A 14,063-nucleotide genomic window follows, 5' to 3' on the forward strand; every position below is an offset into this window, starting at 1 on the left:
TGCTTTTCTTTTTGAGATAAACCCTAGTTGGCCCAGTGGTTGTTCTTAACTGGATATAATTTGTAGCACTAAAAGCCATTTAGCACTCCACCCTCCAATCCAAGTCCAGAGAGCTTGGTTCACTCAAGCTAACATCCATTGTCCAACATCCATTGGAGTTGCACGGCTAATAAAGTCAAATTATCAACAACAACAACAATATAGTGTCTATTAGGTAACATAGGAAAGCTTTTAATGGTCTGTACAGACAACTTTGCCCAGAGGCATTTATAGAAGCCACCTAGAATTGTTAGGAATATTTATTTCCCACTGTCAGTAATGAGTACTGAGGGCTCTTAGCACCTGATAGGATCAAGGTAGTTAAACAGCTGCATTCTTATCACTTCTGGACCAAATTAACATTTCTCATGTAACAAAATTTATCTCTCATCTAAACTGAAGTGTTCTGCAGTATTCAAGCTTGTGATGTTTAAAAATAGAGGCACTACCTTAACAAGCACATGCATACAATACACATGTAGTTGCTAATTCACTCATCCTTCTCCAGAGAATCACCATCAGTCGTGATATTGGCTGGGGATGAAAGGAGTTGTAGTCCAGTATATCTGGAGGACCCAGATTGGGGGAAATGGAAGTACCCATTCTTCTTCTGTTCAGTTTCTTTCCTAATTTTTCTCCCTTCAAAAGTCACATCACAACTTCTATGTGATTCTTCCTTTGAACTGCTTTTTCTCTCCAAATTCTCCTTATAAATTGTACTTTTCCATGTTCCCCATGCCCTCCTGGGAAAGAAAAAAAAATCAAAAGAAGCCCTGAACGCTTTGTCTCCAGCTTTATCAGAGAATGAAGGCATGCTGGGGATCGCTAAGTTGTTACCTAGCAACCATATCCATGATACACCAGGATCCTTTTCTTGTGCTTTTTTCCCCCTTAAAATTGATGTAAGCCTCTCCCTTTCAGTTTCACTGTTTTCCATTTCTCAGATCCTCTCATGGACTGACAGAATTATAGTTATGCATAATTCTTTCCCCCCTCCAGTACTGCTACCATCTGTCCTCCCTCCTCTTATTTTCCGTGGTCTACTGTCACCTCTCCAGAAGAACCTATATTTGCTTTGAAATTGGTATGTCTTAGGTGAATTCTTTAGATTTGCCCAGAGAAAAACTTCGTACTGATGTTATTTCTTAAACCAAATGGTTTACCAATTAATTGCAAGTCTTTCTGTTTCTGATAACTCTGCATCAGGCAAGATAGTTAAAAATATAGACTGGAAAAATGCTGGAGAGGAAATATGACTGATATTTGAGCCATGCCTGTATCAGTCACATTTTTCGACAGAATGCCATAGTGCATGGAAGTAAATAGAGAAGTCTTAATTGCCATCTTCACTGGTGCTCTGCAGAGACGTGAACTACATCTTCCAGTATTCTTCTCGTTATAACTGAAGGCTGTGAATTCTAGGAGTTGCAGTGTTAGGATTTTAAACACAATCTCTGTATGGAGTGAAGTTGGTGAGCAGGAAGCCATAGTTCTCAGGCTGAAGAGAATCATTATGCCAACATGGCTTGGGTGCCTTCCAAGCCTATCAAAAGAATGGGTATTTACTCATAAAGGCAGGAGGAAAAATCCTAGAATTTAAACCCTGAAGCGTGCAATCTGTATATATCTATATATAGCTTTGATTTATGTGTACTGCAGGGAACAAATATTTGGTGTCTATATGGCTTATTTCTTGCCTGCAATAAAGTAGGTAATTTAGCCAGTTGTGTCTGACAGCCTGCTGCTGAATAAGCCAATTCCAGAATAATAGGTGCTCAGAGGGCCAAGATTTCCACTGAGGCTGGAGCAAAACTTGAGGATCTTTGCTTGTGAGATTAAATGTCTCTTCTCCCCTCCAATCCTCAAACAATTTCCTCAGTTCAAGGAACTTGCCCTTTTTAGCTGGGATTTCTTGGGCAATTTAACATATTCCTTCTGTTAGCAAACTTGTTGTTCCCATCTTTAAATATACTTTCCTTCCTTCAGACATGATTTGTAAGCAAGCAAGCAAGTCAAATGAAGTCATTCATCTATAGTTTCCACCTTCTAAAATTTCACTTCTACTTTCATTTCCACTTTTAGAAGAAAGAAGACTCTGGGGAAAGTAGTAGGGGAATTCAGAGAGAACTTTGGAATAGTCTTGTTTGCAGTACTTTAGTTCGCAGAAGGAGCAGGGTTTTGGAGATTTGTCTAAATGGCTGAGGTGGTTCATGCTAGAGAAGGAATTCTTTTGAATGTGCAGCTGACCCGTTTTATAGGCCAAGACTGACCTTTTGAACTATGCTATGAAAATAGCCAGTGGAGTTATTCTCAGACTGGTGTAAAACTCTATGCCAGCTCCCACTTGACAATCATCCATCTAGCACATTGTGTATTTTCCAGACTGTCTCCAAAGGTAACGCCATTGAAGTGGATTAAAACTAACATCATTCATATTTGGGTATCTGCTTAAGATTGTACATTTTTAGCTCAGATATGGTGAACTAATACCCAAACTGGATTAAAATCGAGTGTGGGGTGGGGTATGCATCTTCAAATTTCTAAACTCCAGATTCATAATTATCTCTGAAATGGGTTTTGATGGATCTCATCTAAATCTCCTGGTTTTAGAAATGAGTTTTGTACATAACAGTTTTTGTACATTACATTACTTTACCATTGGAAGATGAGACCCCCAGGTCGGAAGATGGTCAAAGTGCTACTGGGGAGGAACAGAGGATGAGCTCAACTAGCCCCAGACGTGATGACGCAGCTAGCTCAAAGCCGAAAGGACGGCTAGCGGCCGACGGTGCCGGTGGTGAACGGCGAATCCGATGTTCTAAGGATCAACACACCATCGGAACCTGGAATGTCACATCTATGAGCCAGGGCAAATTGGATGTGGTTATTGGTGAGATGTCAAGATTAAAGATCGACATTTTGGGCGTCAGTGAACTGAAATGGACTGGAATGGGCCACTTCACATCAAATGACCACCAGATCTACTACTGTGGACAAGAGGACCACAGAAGAAATGGAGTAGCCTTCATAATTAATAGTAAAGTGGCTAAAGCAGTGCTTGGATACAATCCAAAAAATGATAGAATGATCTCAATTCGAATTCAGGGCAAGCCATCTAACATCACAGTGATCCAAATATACGCCCCAACCACAGATGCTGAAGAAGCTGAAGTAGAGCAGTTCTATGAGGATCTGCAGCACCTACTGGACACCACGCCTAAAAGAGATGTAATTTTCATCATGGGAGACTGGAATGCTAAGGTGGGCAGTCAAATGACACCTGGAATTACAGGTAAGCATGGCTTGGGAGAACAAAACGAAGCAGGACATAGGCTGATAGAATTTTGCCAAGACAACTCACTCTGCATAACAAACACTCTCTTCCAACAACCTAAGAGACGGCTTTATACATGGACTTCCCCAGATGGACAACAATGAAATCAGATTGACTACATCCTTTGCAGCCAAAGGTGGCGGACATCTATACAGTCGGTAAAAACAAGACCTGGAGCTGACTGTAGTTGGAAAAAATCTACTTACATCCCCATACCAAAAAAGGGAAACACTAAAGAATGTTCAAACTATCAAACAGTGGGACTCATTTCACATGCCAGTAAGGTAATGCTCAAGATCCTGCAAGGTAGACTTCAACAATTCACGGAGCAAGAATTGCCAGATGTATAAGCTGGGTTTAGAAAAGGCAGAGGAACTAGGGACCAAATTGCCAATATCCACTGGATAAAGGAACAAGTCAGGGAGTTTGAGAAAAACATCTATTTCTGTTTTATTGACTATTCTAAAGCCTTTGACTGTGTGGACCATAACAAATTGTGGCAAGTTCTTAGCGGTATGGGGATACCAAGTCATCTTGTATGCCTCCTGAAGAATCTGTATAACGACCAAGTAGCAACAGTAAGAACAGACCACGGAACAATGGATTGGTTTAAGATTGGGAAAGGAGTACGGCAGCTGGACCATAAGGAAGGCTGAGAGAAGGAAGATAGATGCTTCTGAACTGTGGTATTGGAGGAAAATTCTGAGAGTGCCTTGGACTGCAAGAAGATCAAACCAGTCCATACCCCAGGAAATAAAGCCAGACTGCTCACTTGAGGGAATGATATTAAAGGCAAAACTGAAATACTTTGGCCACATCATGAGAAGACAGGACACCCTGGAGAAGATGCTGATGCTAGGGAGAGTGGCCGACCAAGGGCAAGATGGATAGATGATATTCTAGAGGTGATGGATTCATCCCTGGGGGAGCGGGGGGTGTTGACGACTGACAGGAAGTTCTGGTGTGGGCTGGTCCATGAAGTCACGAAGAGTCGGAAGCGACTAAACAAATAAACAACAACAACAACATGATTTGCAAATGCAGAGCTTGATTTTAAAATTAAAAAATAAAAAGGGTAAAATTATTCCATAGTTCCAGTAAACCTTAAATGCCTATAAAATAGATTTGTGAGAAGATTAGCAAACTTTTCATCCTTGTGCATGGAGAAACAGCTTTATAATTGTTTGAGCAAATTTTCTATTATTTTTAATAAAAAGCCATTGGGCTCCTTTGATGATGTGGGAAGAAAAAGATGATCCAATCATAGTTTGAAAGAACGAAACACAAATGTAAAACTTCTGCTACAACTATTACTACTGCAGTGCAGACTCACAGCAAAAACAGAATGACAAAATAAGATGGAATTAGTAATAGCAGCATTAAGTACAGAAATGCAAGTGCTTTCATGAGGTAGCAAACCCACAATAGAAATTATAGAGCCACAGAATTCCATTGCCACAAGCCGGGAAGGTCAGAAGTGCAAGATGCCAAGTTGCAGAAACACATGGCCTGAATATTAAAGATATTCAGATGGATTCTGTCTCTAGGCAACCTTCTCCAGCCTGGTACTCTCCAGATATCTTGGATTTCAGCTCCTCCATTTTCAAGACAGTGTCACTTGGAAGATAGCAGTTTTGGAAGAGGATGTGTCAAAGCAGCATCTGTTCTCCAAGGCAGATTATTTCCTACCTGAAATCAGGGCAGTGTTGTCGACAATTTCAGAGAGAATTCTTACTGACCTTTTGGAAATCTAGTTATATTTAATGTCATATTGAAATATTCCTTCAGAATAATACTTCAGGTACCATCTATTTCCTACTTGAAACCCAGTATCAGGAGAGAAAAGGAATGAGAATCTAACATGTGTAGAACAATTTTACTACATGATAAACATTCTTCTAGGGAGTATTTTGTCCATTTCTGAAGAGGTAGCCCTAACTTTTCTACTTCAAAAGAAGTTCAGAGTTCAAATTCCATGCATCCAAATTAAAGGATTGTACTATAAGAGACATAACAGTTAGCTAACCATCAAATTGGTATCAGAACACCCATGAATTATATGTTTTAGCCATATATAAATCAAACAAACAAACGAACAAGATAAACTGTATATAATGCAAGGAGGATGAAAAAGACAAAACAGAATGACATTAAAGCAAAAGAAAAATGGCTATAGGGGATTAAGGATGCTCACTCTCTGTATGCCTCTGTGTTTAGTCCATAGATGCAACTGCATCACCTACTTATTTTCACAATGGAGGCTCACACTACCAAGGGGACCCACAAATCAGTTCAACTTTTCTTTAAATATATGTATTTTTCAACTGAGCAAAGATAAATATTAAAACTTCATTTGCATCTTGTGCATAACCCTCCACTTCGGTTTCTTACTTTCTTTTCTGATCTCCTGCAATCAAAGTCAGGCTCAGAATGCTCCCAGATGAAGTAGTATCACCATCAAACCACAAACCATTATGCAATAATTCTGTCTTCTTTCTCATGTTAATGAATTTCTTGTAAATAGAAGAGAACCAAGAGGAAATGAAAAAAGATGAAAGGGCTATAAATTGAACTGTTATTGCAATTTAAAAACACTCCTAGAGTGGTATAAGATACCAACATTATTTCAACCCCCACCCTCCACAAATAACAGTATGTGCAAGAAGGCTTCAAAGATTTTCCCTGGCTGTCTGCATCCGTATCTGCTTCACTGGTTCCATCAGAAATATTTTATGTGCATATACAGATACACTGAGACAAGCAGGGACAACTGGGGAGAGCCTTCAAATCGGCTACAGTGAACTTTCTGAAGAATGTGGCTGTGCTCGTGCCCATGCACTCTGCAAAGTGCCCCTTTTGAATGCTTTGCTCATAATATTTATTCAGAGGTGCAAAGATATAAAGGTTTATTCAGAGGTACAAAGATATAAAGGTTCCCCAGGTTTCTTCTGGGGAAGAAAAAGGATAAGATTAGGAGAAAAAGAACCAATATTCCCCATCCCCTTCCCAAGTCCTGTCTTTTCTCCAAAGAACAGGAAAAAAAAATAGAAGACAAAATGTTTTCTTATAGCACCATGTATAAAAAAACCCAAGAAAGGTATTCAGATACTGAAACTTTTGCTCCTCCCCAAATGATCTCTAATCACAAAGCAACATACAGACATTTCTACACAGGATTATTTTATTTCCTATGAATTGCTGACTCCTTAGGGATCCTTTTCCACAACAGAAGAAAAAAGTGACTGGCTTGTTTGCAGGGGTGCTATCTTGCTCTCTTTTGCAGAGACAGACATGTCCTTCTGCCAGTTTGCCACTGAAGTGGACAGCAGTATGCTTACTTCCGTAGGTTAGAAACAAGGATCTTATCTCCCTTACCTGCTCAAGAGAACATACAAAGGAATGAGTCCTCCTCCCAGTTTTAAATTCAGTTATAAGAGCTCTGAATATTATAATTAAATCCTTTTAACTGAAAATTTAGGCCAAATTAGAAGACATTTAAATTATGAATAAACCATACGTCTAAATTTAATATACAGTGCATGACTTCTTTAAGCAAATCAAGTTATGTGTAATGTAACTTCTGTTCTTAAAACAAAGTGTAAAGGATGGTTTAATTTTTTCTCATCAATATCTTTTTTTTCAGAAGGAAGGAAGGAAGGAAGGAAGGAAGGAAGGAAGGAAGGAAGGAAGGAAGGAAGGAAGGAAGGAAGTTAGTTCTGAGGTAGGCATGTACAGGACTGCAGCCTAAAAGAAACTAAATAATATGCTGGGCAGCCTGGCACTGAAAGATTCAGTGCAATCTAGTCCCTAGTATACTTCATAGGAGGTAGCACAACTGAAAAGCTTCCCTTGATACATTTCTCTCTAACTCCTTTCTAGGAGGAGAGCATGAAGTCAAGCATATTTGGAAAGATTAATGGGGGAGAAGTGCACATGCCTTTAGCTATGTGGATACCTATTCAATAGTAACAATCCAGAGTTATTGGGAGTTGGGTGGCATACAAATCTAATAAATCATTATTAGCAGTTGCAGCAAGCCTGTATTTTTGTTATTGCATATAGCAACAATGAGTAGAATGAAGATTAAAATCTACTAAAAGATCTCTATGTGATTTATAGTAAGGGTTTTTCCTAGCGGCAGCCCTTGGATGCTTAACTCCCATGTGTAAATCAGCTGCAAATGAGCCATCTTAAGAAATCTCTGTCTGGATTTGAACCTCTTCCTCCCCTTTATGTTCTGTCTGGACCCTGATTAAACCATGGGTCTTATTTGGTGGATTCCCCTGTGCCTTCTCCCTTCCCACCCATCCCAGGAAAGCAAGTGTCAATTGCTTTCCCTTCTCTGGGCTTGTCTTTTGAGCACTGATTTAAAAAACCCAACCGTTTATGGCTCTTGTCACTTGGGCCAAAGGAGAAACTAAACAGGATTCTTCTCAATTTCACCAGTTAAGAGAGAGAGAGAGAGAGAGAGAGAGAGAGAGAGAGAGAGAGAGAGAGAGACAGCATTTCCCCTTTCCACTACTGAGCCTGTAAACAACTATAAAACAAAGGTCCAGCCTTTCATGGCAGCTTTGATTCAGCAACCCAGTACAAAGTGGGTGGTTGAAGGTAGAGCAGAGACTGGCAAAGGAGTGGGGGAAGTTGAGCATCAGAATACATGCCAGCCACTCAGAACAGAGACATTTGTGTATGACAGAATGATGCAGAACATGTGAATTACACTGCCCTGCCTGAGCTAACAAGAGTGGAAAATACTACTTTTGAAGCAAAGCCAGAAAACCTGAATAGCGGGTGCCTTCCCAGCAGACCCAGGATGGACTGAGGTTGTTATAATCTGTTCCTACCATCCCCAAATGGTAACTAGACTGTCTTCATGCTGGGACAAGTGCAGAGCAGTGCAGAAGTGCAGATCAGTCTAAATTAACTAGGGTTTTCAAATACCAACTGTCTAACAAATAACTAAAAAGCATTTTTCACCCTAAATTAGAAACCAAAAGTGGAGGGTTTTTTTTTTTTGCAGGGGGCGGGACTTATGCCTCCTATCCTGCTATATGGTTGCCTATGATCCAACTCAGAAGAATAATGAATATTAAGAACACTACCAGTTCATAACAGCTGCATGAATATATACTATATACAACGTACACTAGCCGTCATTCTTGGATCTGCCAAACAGCACATACTCATGGTCACTACATTAATACATGGAATATATACTTGTTATAATATGCCTCAATCTACAACATGACCATTAGGGAGGGAGGGAGGGAGGGAGGGAGTTAAGCAAATGGCCTTGGGGCCCATTAAATAAATCAGTTAGAAAATGGTACAGAATGTATAATCAAGAAAAAGACAGGAACTTCCATGCATTGAATAAGGCTAGTAGGGTATATATTAGTAAACTTTGGGAAGGAAAAGTCCACCGTGAATAAAATTTAGACCAGCATCAGAACAAGACTGAAATCATTTTCTCTTAAAAAAACCATGTATATTTTCCTAGACAATACCAATTAAAAGTAGTACTTGTATTCAAAATTGACTAATTAAATCACAACAGCTGGCAAATCCCTTATATTTTTAACAAGGCAAGAAGGAGAAATGTGATGCAGAGGGACGACAATTTTGCTTGTTTGCCAGAACAGAGATGAATTTTATTATGGTCCCTCATAATGCTCTTTCCCAAGCATGGCTCCTCTGCTCTAAGAACAAGTGCCACTATTGTGTTGTTCTCAGCTCATCATGGGATTATACAACCTTACAGAGCCTTACTCATTCAGCTGCTTCCTCATTCTACTTAAAGATTACACAAACGACCTTTTTCCTTTGGAAGAGTTCATGCCAAAAAAACACTTTGCCTTACCCAAACAGAAGGAAGAAGGCTGTACTTACAAAGACACCAAGGAAAGAGTTGAGTAGCAGTATCTTTTTCCCAGCACAGGAATCACAAGAATGTGGCATGAGGAGCAGCTTTGGTTACAAACGTTTGGTGCAATTGTTGCACAGGGAAACTCTTCAAGAACCAATCTTCCTGTCAACAAACTTCAAGGGGCATGAGACCAGCCTCCTGGCATAAACTGAGTTAAGGGCTGGAAATCTGTGTTTTGGTGGGGGCATTTAATAAAAGAAAGGAAAAAAGGAAGGCATGTGAGGTAAGGCTGCTCTCTGGAAGCTCAAGCTCTCAATCAGCAGCTGAGTACAATAAGCTCTGGCTAGTACTGAGGAGAACAGTATGAACTCAAAGTCAGAAAGAACATACAAACCTCAGGAGGCTTGGTCTCCTTGGTGCTTCTATTTGGTTTTTGGCCCCCACCCCCTGCTTTTCTCCCCAATGCATTCAGAGGACAAATACCACCACAACTTTGTTTGAATCAGTTGTCTTTCAAGAGAAGAATTCATAAAAGAAATTAATCCATTTATTTATTTATGGCAACCACCACAAAGGCAGCATGGGATCTCTGCTAACTGCACATATTTCAACCAAGTACTGTGGCTTTTGGAATACTTAAACTTTCTGTCCGTAGTGGATGATCTGGCTCTTGCATGACTGATAACCCAATGGTAAACATGTTTACTCTGAAGTAAGCAACACTGAACTCAACTAGACTTACACTCTAATAAAAGTATAGTCTGAAGAACTTTTCAAATAGCTTACTAAGTATCCATGCAAATGAAAATAGTCTCAAATTCATATTAACGTAGGCTCCCAGCATTAGCTTCCAAAACTTCTTTGGATACCAAGGTTGACCAAAGAGTCATAATCATGCATAAACTGGAATGCTTGTTCTGCACTAGCAAATCAAGCTGAAGCAACAAACTCTGACTACCAAACATGTAATAATTGCTGTCAGTTAATATATTGTATGACCATACAGTACATTCTGAGAATATATTAGTTCTTAAATTGTTTTAAATTCCTTTGTCACATAGCCTCAGGTAAATACTATTTCAGGGAGAAAAACATTCTCAGCATTCAAATTGCTATCTATCATCGTTATGAAAATGCCATCTCTTCCCCAACAAGAAGCAAAATTATAATTCTGGAGCAATATCTAGAATGTGGACTAGTGTCATGGGTGCTATTTAGGGAAGGAGAGGTGTACATCTTGGCACCCAAATAAATTTTTTATAAAGAACCAACCTTTCTGTCAACAAGCAGTACCTCCAAAAAGGAGAGCATGCAGACCCCCCAATTTATTGATTAATAAATATTGTTTTGGGAACATCTCTCTTGATGAAACATCATCAAAATGCAAGGTTGCAATACAGAAAGCAGAAGTTCAATTCAAAAGTCTTCCAAGAGAAAGGAAAAGTAACCTTGTAAACACTATTTTAATTAGTTTCTTAGTTCTTCTAGCAGTGAAACTTTTTCTTTCCATGCTGATTGTTCGCCGCCTTGAGTTATTTATAAAAATAATAAAGGTGGGATAGAAAATAAATAAATAAATAAATAAATAAATACTTCCTCCTAACTGAACATGTCAAAATTATTACAGTGCAAAATATTATTAATAATGGTGGGTGGAAGAAAGCCAGCGTCGTTCTAATTTTATCATACCACAACTAATTCATGCTTGATTTTTGTATTTATTTCTTCCATACATTTCCAACATAAATTGAGGAAAGCCTATATTCATTTAAGAGGCATTTTAATGAGTGGCCTGTTAGTGTGCCTTACACATGTACATATAATAGAAGTTTAGCATTAAAAATCTTGATTTGCTGGGCAGGGCCAAGTGAATAAACAAATTTTAGTTTATCATTCATTACCGTAGACTTTTTTCTTTAAGCAACTAATCACTTGTTGCTGCTAGTTTTCAAACTCAAATCACCCAACAAGCATCAGGATGTATTGCTCTTTGGTTGGGATTTAGGGGAAGCTATTTTGGTTCTTCTGCATGCTAGGAAATTCCAGAAGCTTCACCATCACTACTAGTGTACAGTACAGTCCCATATGGATGATAATGCATGCTTGGACCTGCTGGCAAATCATCAAAGCTCACTTTGAAAAAACTTAGATTATACAGTGACTGCAAAAGCTTGACATGCACTGTCTGAACTGCTTATCTGCCTACACTCCCTTTTTATCTGCCTTCACTTCTCATTATCTCAGTTAACTGAAGGCAATGCTAGACAGCTTCCTGTGGTTTGGCGCCACAACACACAACTGGGAGTTCATGAAATCATTATTTCATATCAGAAACCAACTTTCACTCTGCATAGCGAAGCCATTCCAGTTCCCATTAGCAGCAGTGGAATTGTCACACATTTGAACAGTGGGAACAAAAATGCTAGAATACTTCAGAATTGTCTGGTTGTGGACAATCAAACTCAACAAAGACTGTCAATTCTTATGGAACCATAGGGGAACAGAATACATGGGGAAATCATCTTTATTTACTCCTATTTACAGTTGTTTCCAAAACTGCAACCATGTCAGCCTGCTGCAACAAAGAGACAGCAAGGGGTACAGTAGATTACTACTGAAAATGAAGATTTATTTTTAGAATAATAGGGCTATTCTGGAAGCAGGCCTACTGTAATAATTTCAAAGACACTTCTTTCAGGATAAAGCACTAAAAAAAAATCACTGTTCATCACAGTAAATAGGTGCCCCCTATGATAGGATCAAAAAATTCAAAAGCAGTACAGTATTGGCTTCTGATTTTTCTTTGAATCTTATTAAACTCCTGAACTTTACAGCATTCCCCAGACAACCACGAAGTTAATTGTTCAACGTGTCAACAAAATCTCATTACTTGCATCAGCCTTGGGTTTTCTTAATTTCCCTGGATTTCTCCTCTAACCGTTATGATAGGAAAAAGAAAACTACATTATCTTCAAGCTAAACTAGATGGCACTTAATATAGGTAGGACATAAAAGGAACAGGCATCATCACATCTAGTTCAAACTGATATTACACTCAGAGGAAGAGCAGTTCACCAGTTTGACTGATCTCCAAAAAGCTAACCCGGGTCAGAAGTGGTCAGTACTTAGATGAGAGACTAGACTGTAGAATACAGTAGGAAGTTATCCCTCTGGTCCCCCACCCCCTCCAAGGTCCTGGAAAAAAACAGTGGCAATTTGTATCTGTAATTGTTGTTAAGAAAACAATATGGATGTGTCCATGTAAAGTTGAGTTCAGTTCCAGGGAAACTTCATCTTATAATCTTCACATTCAAAACACCCCAATAAGTTAGCCCAAATATTTTCAGCTGTTGCCTCCATTTTGAATAACAGTCTTAGACAATTGGAATTTAAAAACCTATTAGGAATGAACAGAGATCAAGATCTGAAGGGGACATGGGTTGGAGGACACAGATGTAACACATGTCAGCAACTCTAAAAAAGCTATATTTTTATCGGGCTTTGTGCACTCCTCAAAAATGCACTTTATTTGATGACAGGTGCTTTGTATATGCCGACATGTGCCTTCAAATTTGGGTATGTCCACCACCTTCTTTAGCATATTCTAAAGTGATTTCCCTTTACAAGGTGAAGATAAAATATGGATCAGAGCAAAGTCATTCCAATTTCTGTCATTTTACTACAACTATTCTTTACAAGATTATTTTGTTTGCTACACCCCATATAGGAGGTATACAGAGCCAGTTTGGTGTAGTGTTAAGGCGTCAGAGTAGAAACTGGAAGACTGTGAGTTCTAGTCCTGCCTTGGGCACAAAGCCAGCTGGGTGACCTTGGGCCAGTCACTCATTCTCAGCCCTAGGAAGCAGGCAGTGGCAAGCCACTTCTGAAAAATCTTGCCAAGAAAACTGCAGGGACTAGTTCAGGCAGTCGCTAGGAGTCAAAAACGGACTCAAAGGCATATAATAGTAATACTCCATATACAATCTGTTTTATTTTAACAAGCTTTGCAACCCTTTTACTAGTCCACACTGTTATATGCTCACCTCTCCATGAATACTATTATAAGTCATTTGTGGTACTTCTAGACTCTGGAAGAAAACTAAAGAGAGCTCCATCAACTTATATGGCAGAGATGTTTTAATAAATCTGCTTCTATTCATCTTAATCATAAGATACTGTAACTGTGCATGGTAACAGATAAATATAATCAACAAGTATTCTTGTTAAAGATAGATGAAAGATATCTGACTAAAATTCTCAATTTTTGCCATAAACTAATTGAAGCAAGCCCTTGAACTGGAGAAATGAATCATAAAAATGTTATTGTGGTTATCTTCCCTCTTGTGTAGAACAATCTTTTGATCACTAAAAATTAAGCAGGCAATTTTTAATCTATTATTTATCCATGGTCCTCCCCCCACTTGCCTCTAAGCAGCATATATGGAAGATTATTTTGCTTATAAAATCTATGGAGATTCTATTTGTATACTTTTTCACTATAATTTCCCATGAATACATTTCATTTTCCATTCTACTTTGCTGGCCATTATTAATGCAAATCACAGCCAGGTTATTTCCTCCTAATGAGGATCATGATGGAAAAAATTATCCTAGATTACAGCTGTTATCAAATTATGGAGAAAATACATAGGTGATTTTGGCTACATTTGATTGATATGGCAAATTCTGTATCCTTCAACTGAAACAGTCTTTGAAAGGGGAAGTCTTTTTTAAGGGGAGAGGGGAGATAGCGTAAGATATAAAGACTACCTCATTTTAAATACATTTGGTCCTTCTCACAATCTAGATACAGACAAGACATAT

At 38.8% G+C, this 14,063-nt stretch overlaps 1 protein-coding gene across 3 annotated transcripts in view; it reads right to left on the minus strand.

Annotated features, from left to right (window-relative positions):
* Positions 1-14,063, minus strand: part of TMCC2 (transmembrane and coiled-coil domain family 2) — a 105,222-nt gene that overhangs the window by 20,408 nt on the left and 70,751 nt on the right. The window contains exon 2 of one of the 3 annotated variants that reach the window (XM_063297515.1): positions 9,263-9,437. The exons of the other annotated variants lie outside the window; for them this stretch is intronic. Within the exon in view, the coding sequence (XP_063153585.1) occupies positions 9,263-9,331 (69 nt within the window). The 5' untranslated portion in view covers positions 9,332-9,437. The remainder of the gene's footprint in view (positions 1-9,262; positions 9,438-14,063) is intronic. 3 annotated transcript variants of the gene reach the window in all.

Source organism: Candoia aspera, chromosome 3 (assembly GCF_035149785.1).
Source record: "Candoia aspera isolate rCanAsp1 chromosome 3, rCanAsp1.hap2, whole genome shotgun sequence".
In the NCBI taxonomy this organism is placed as follows: Eukaryota; Metazoa; Chordata; class Lepidosauria; order Squamata; family Boidae; genus Candoia; species Candoia aspera.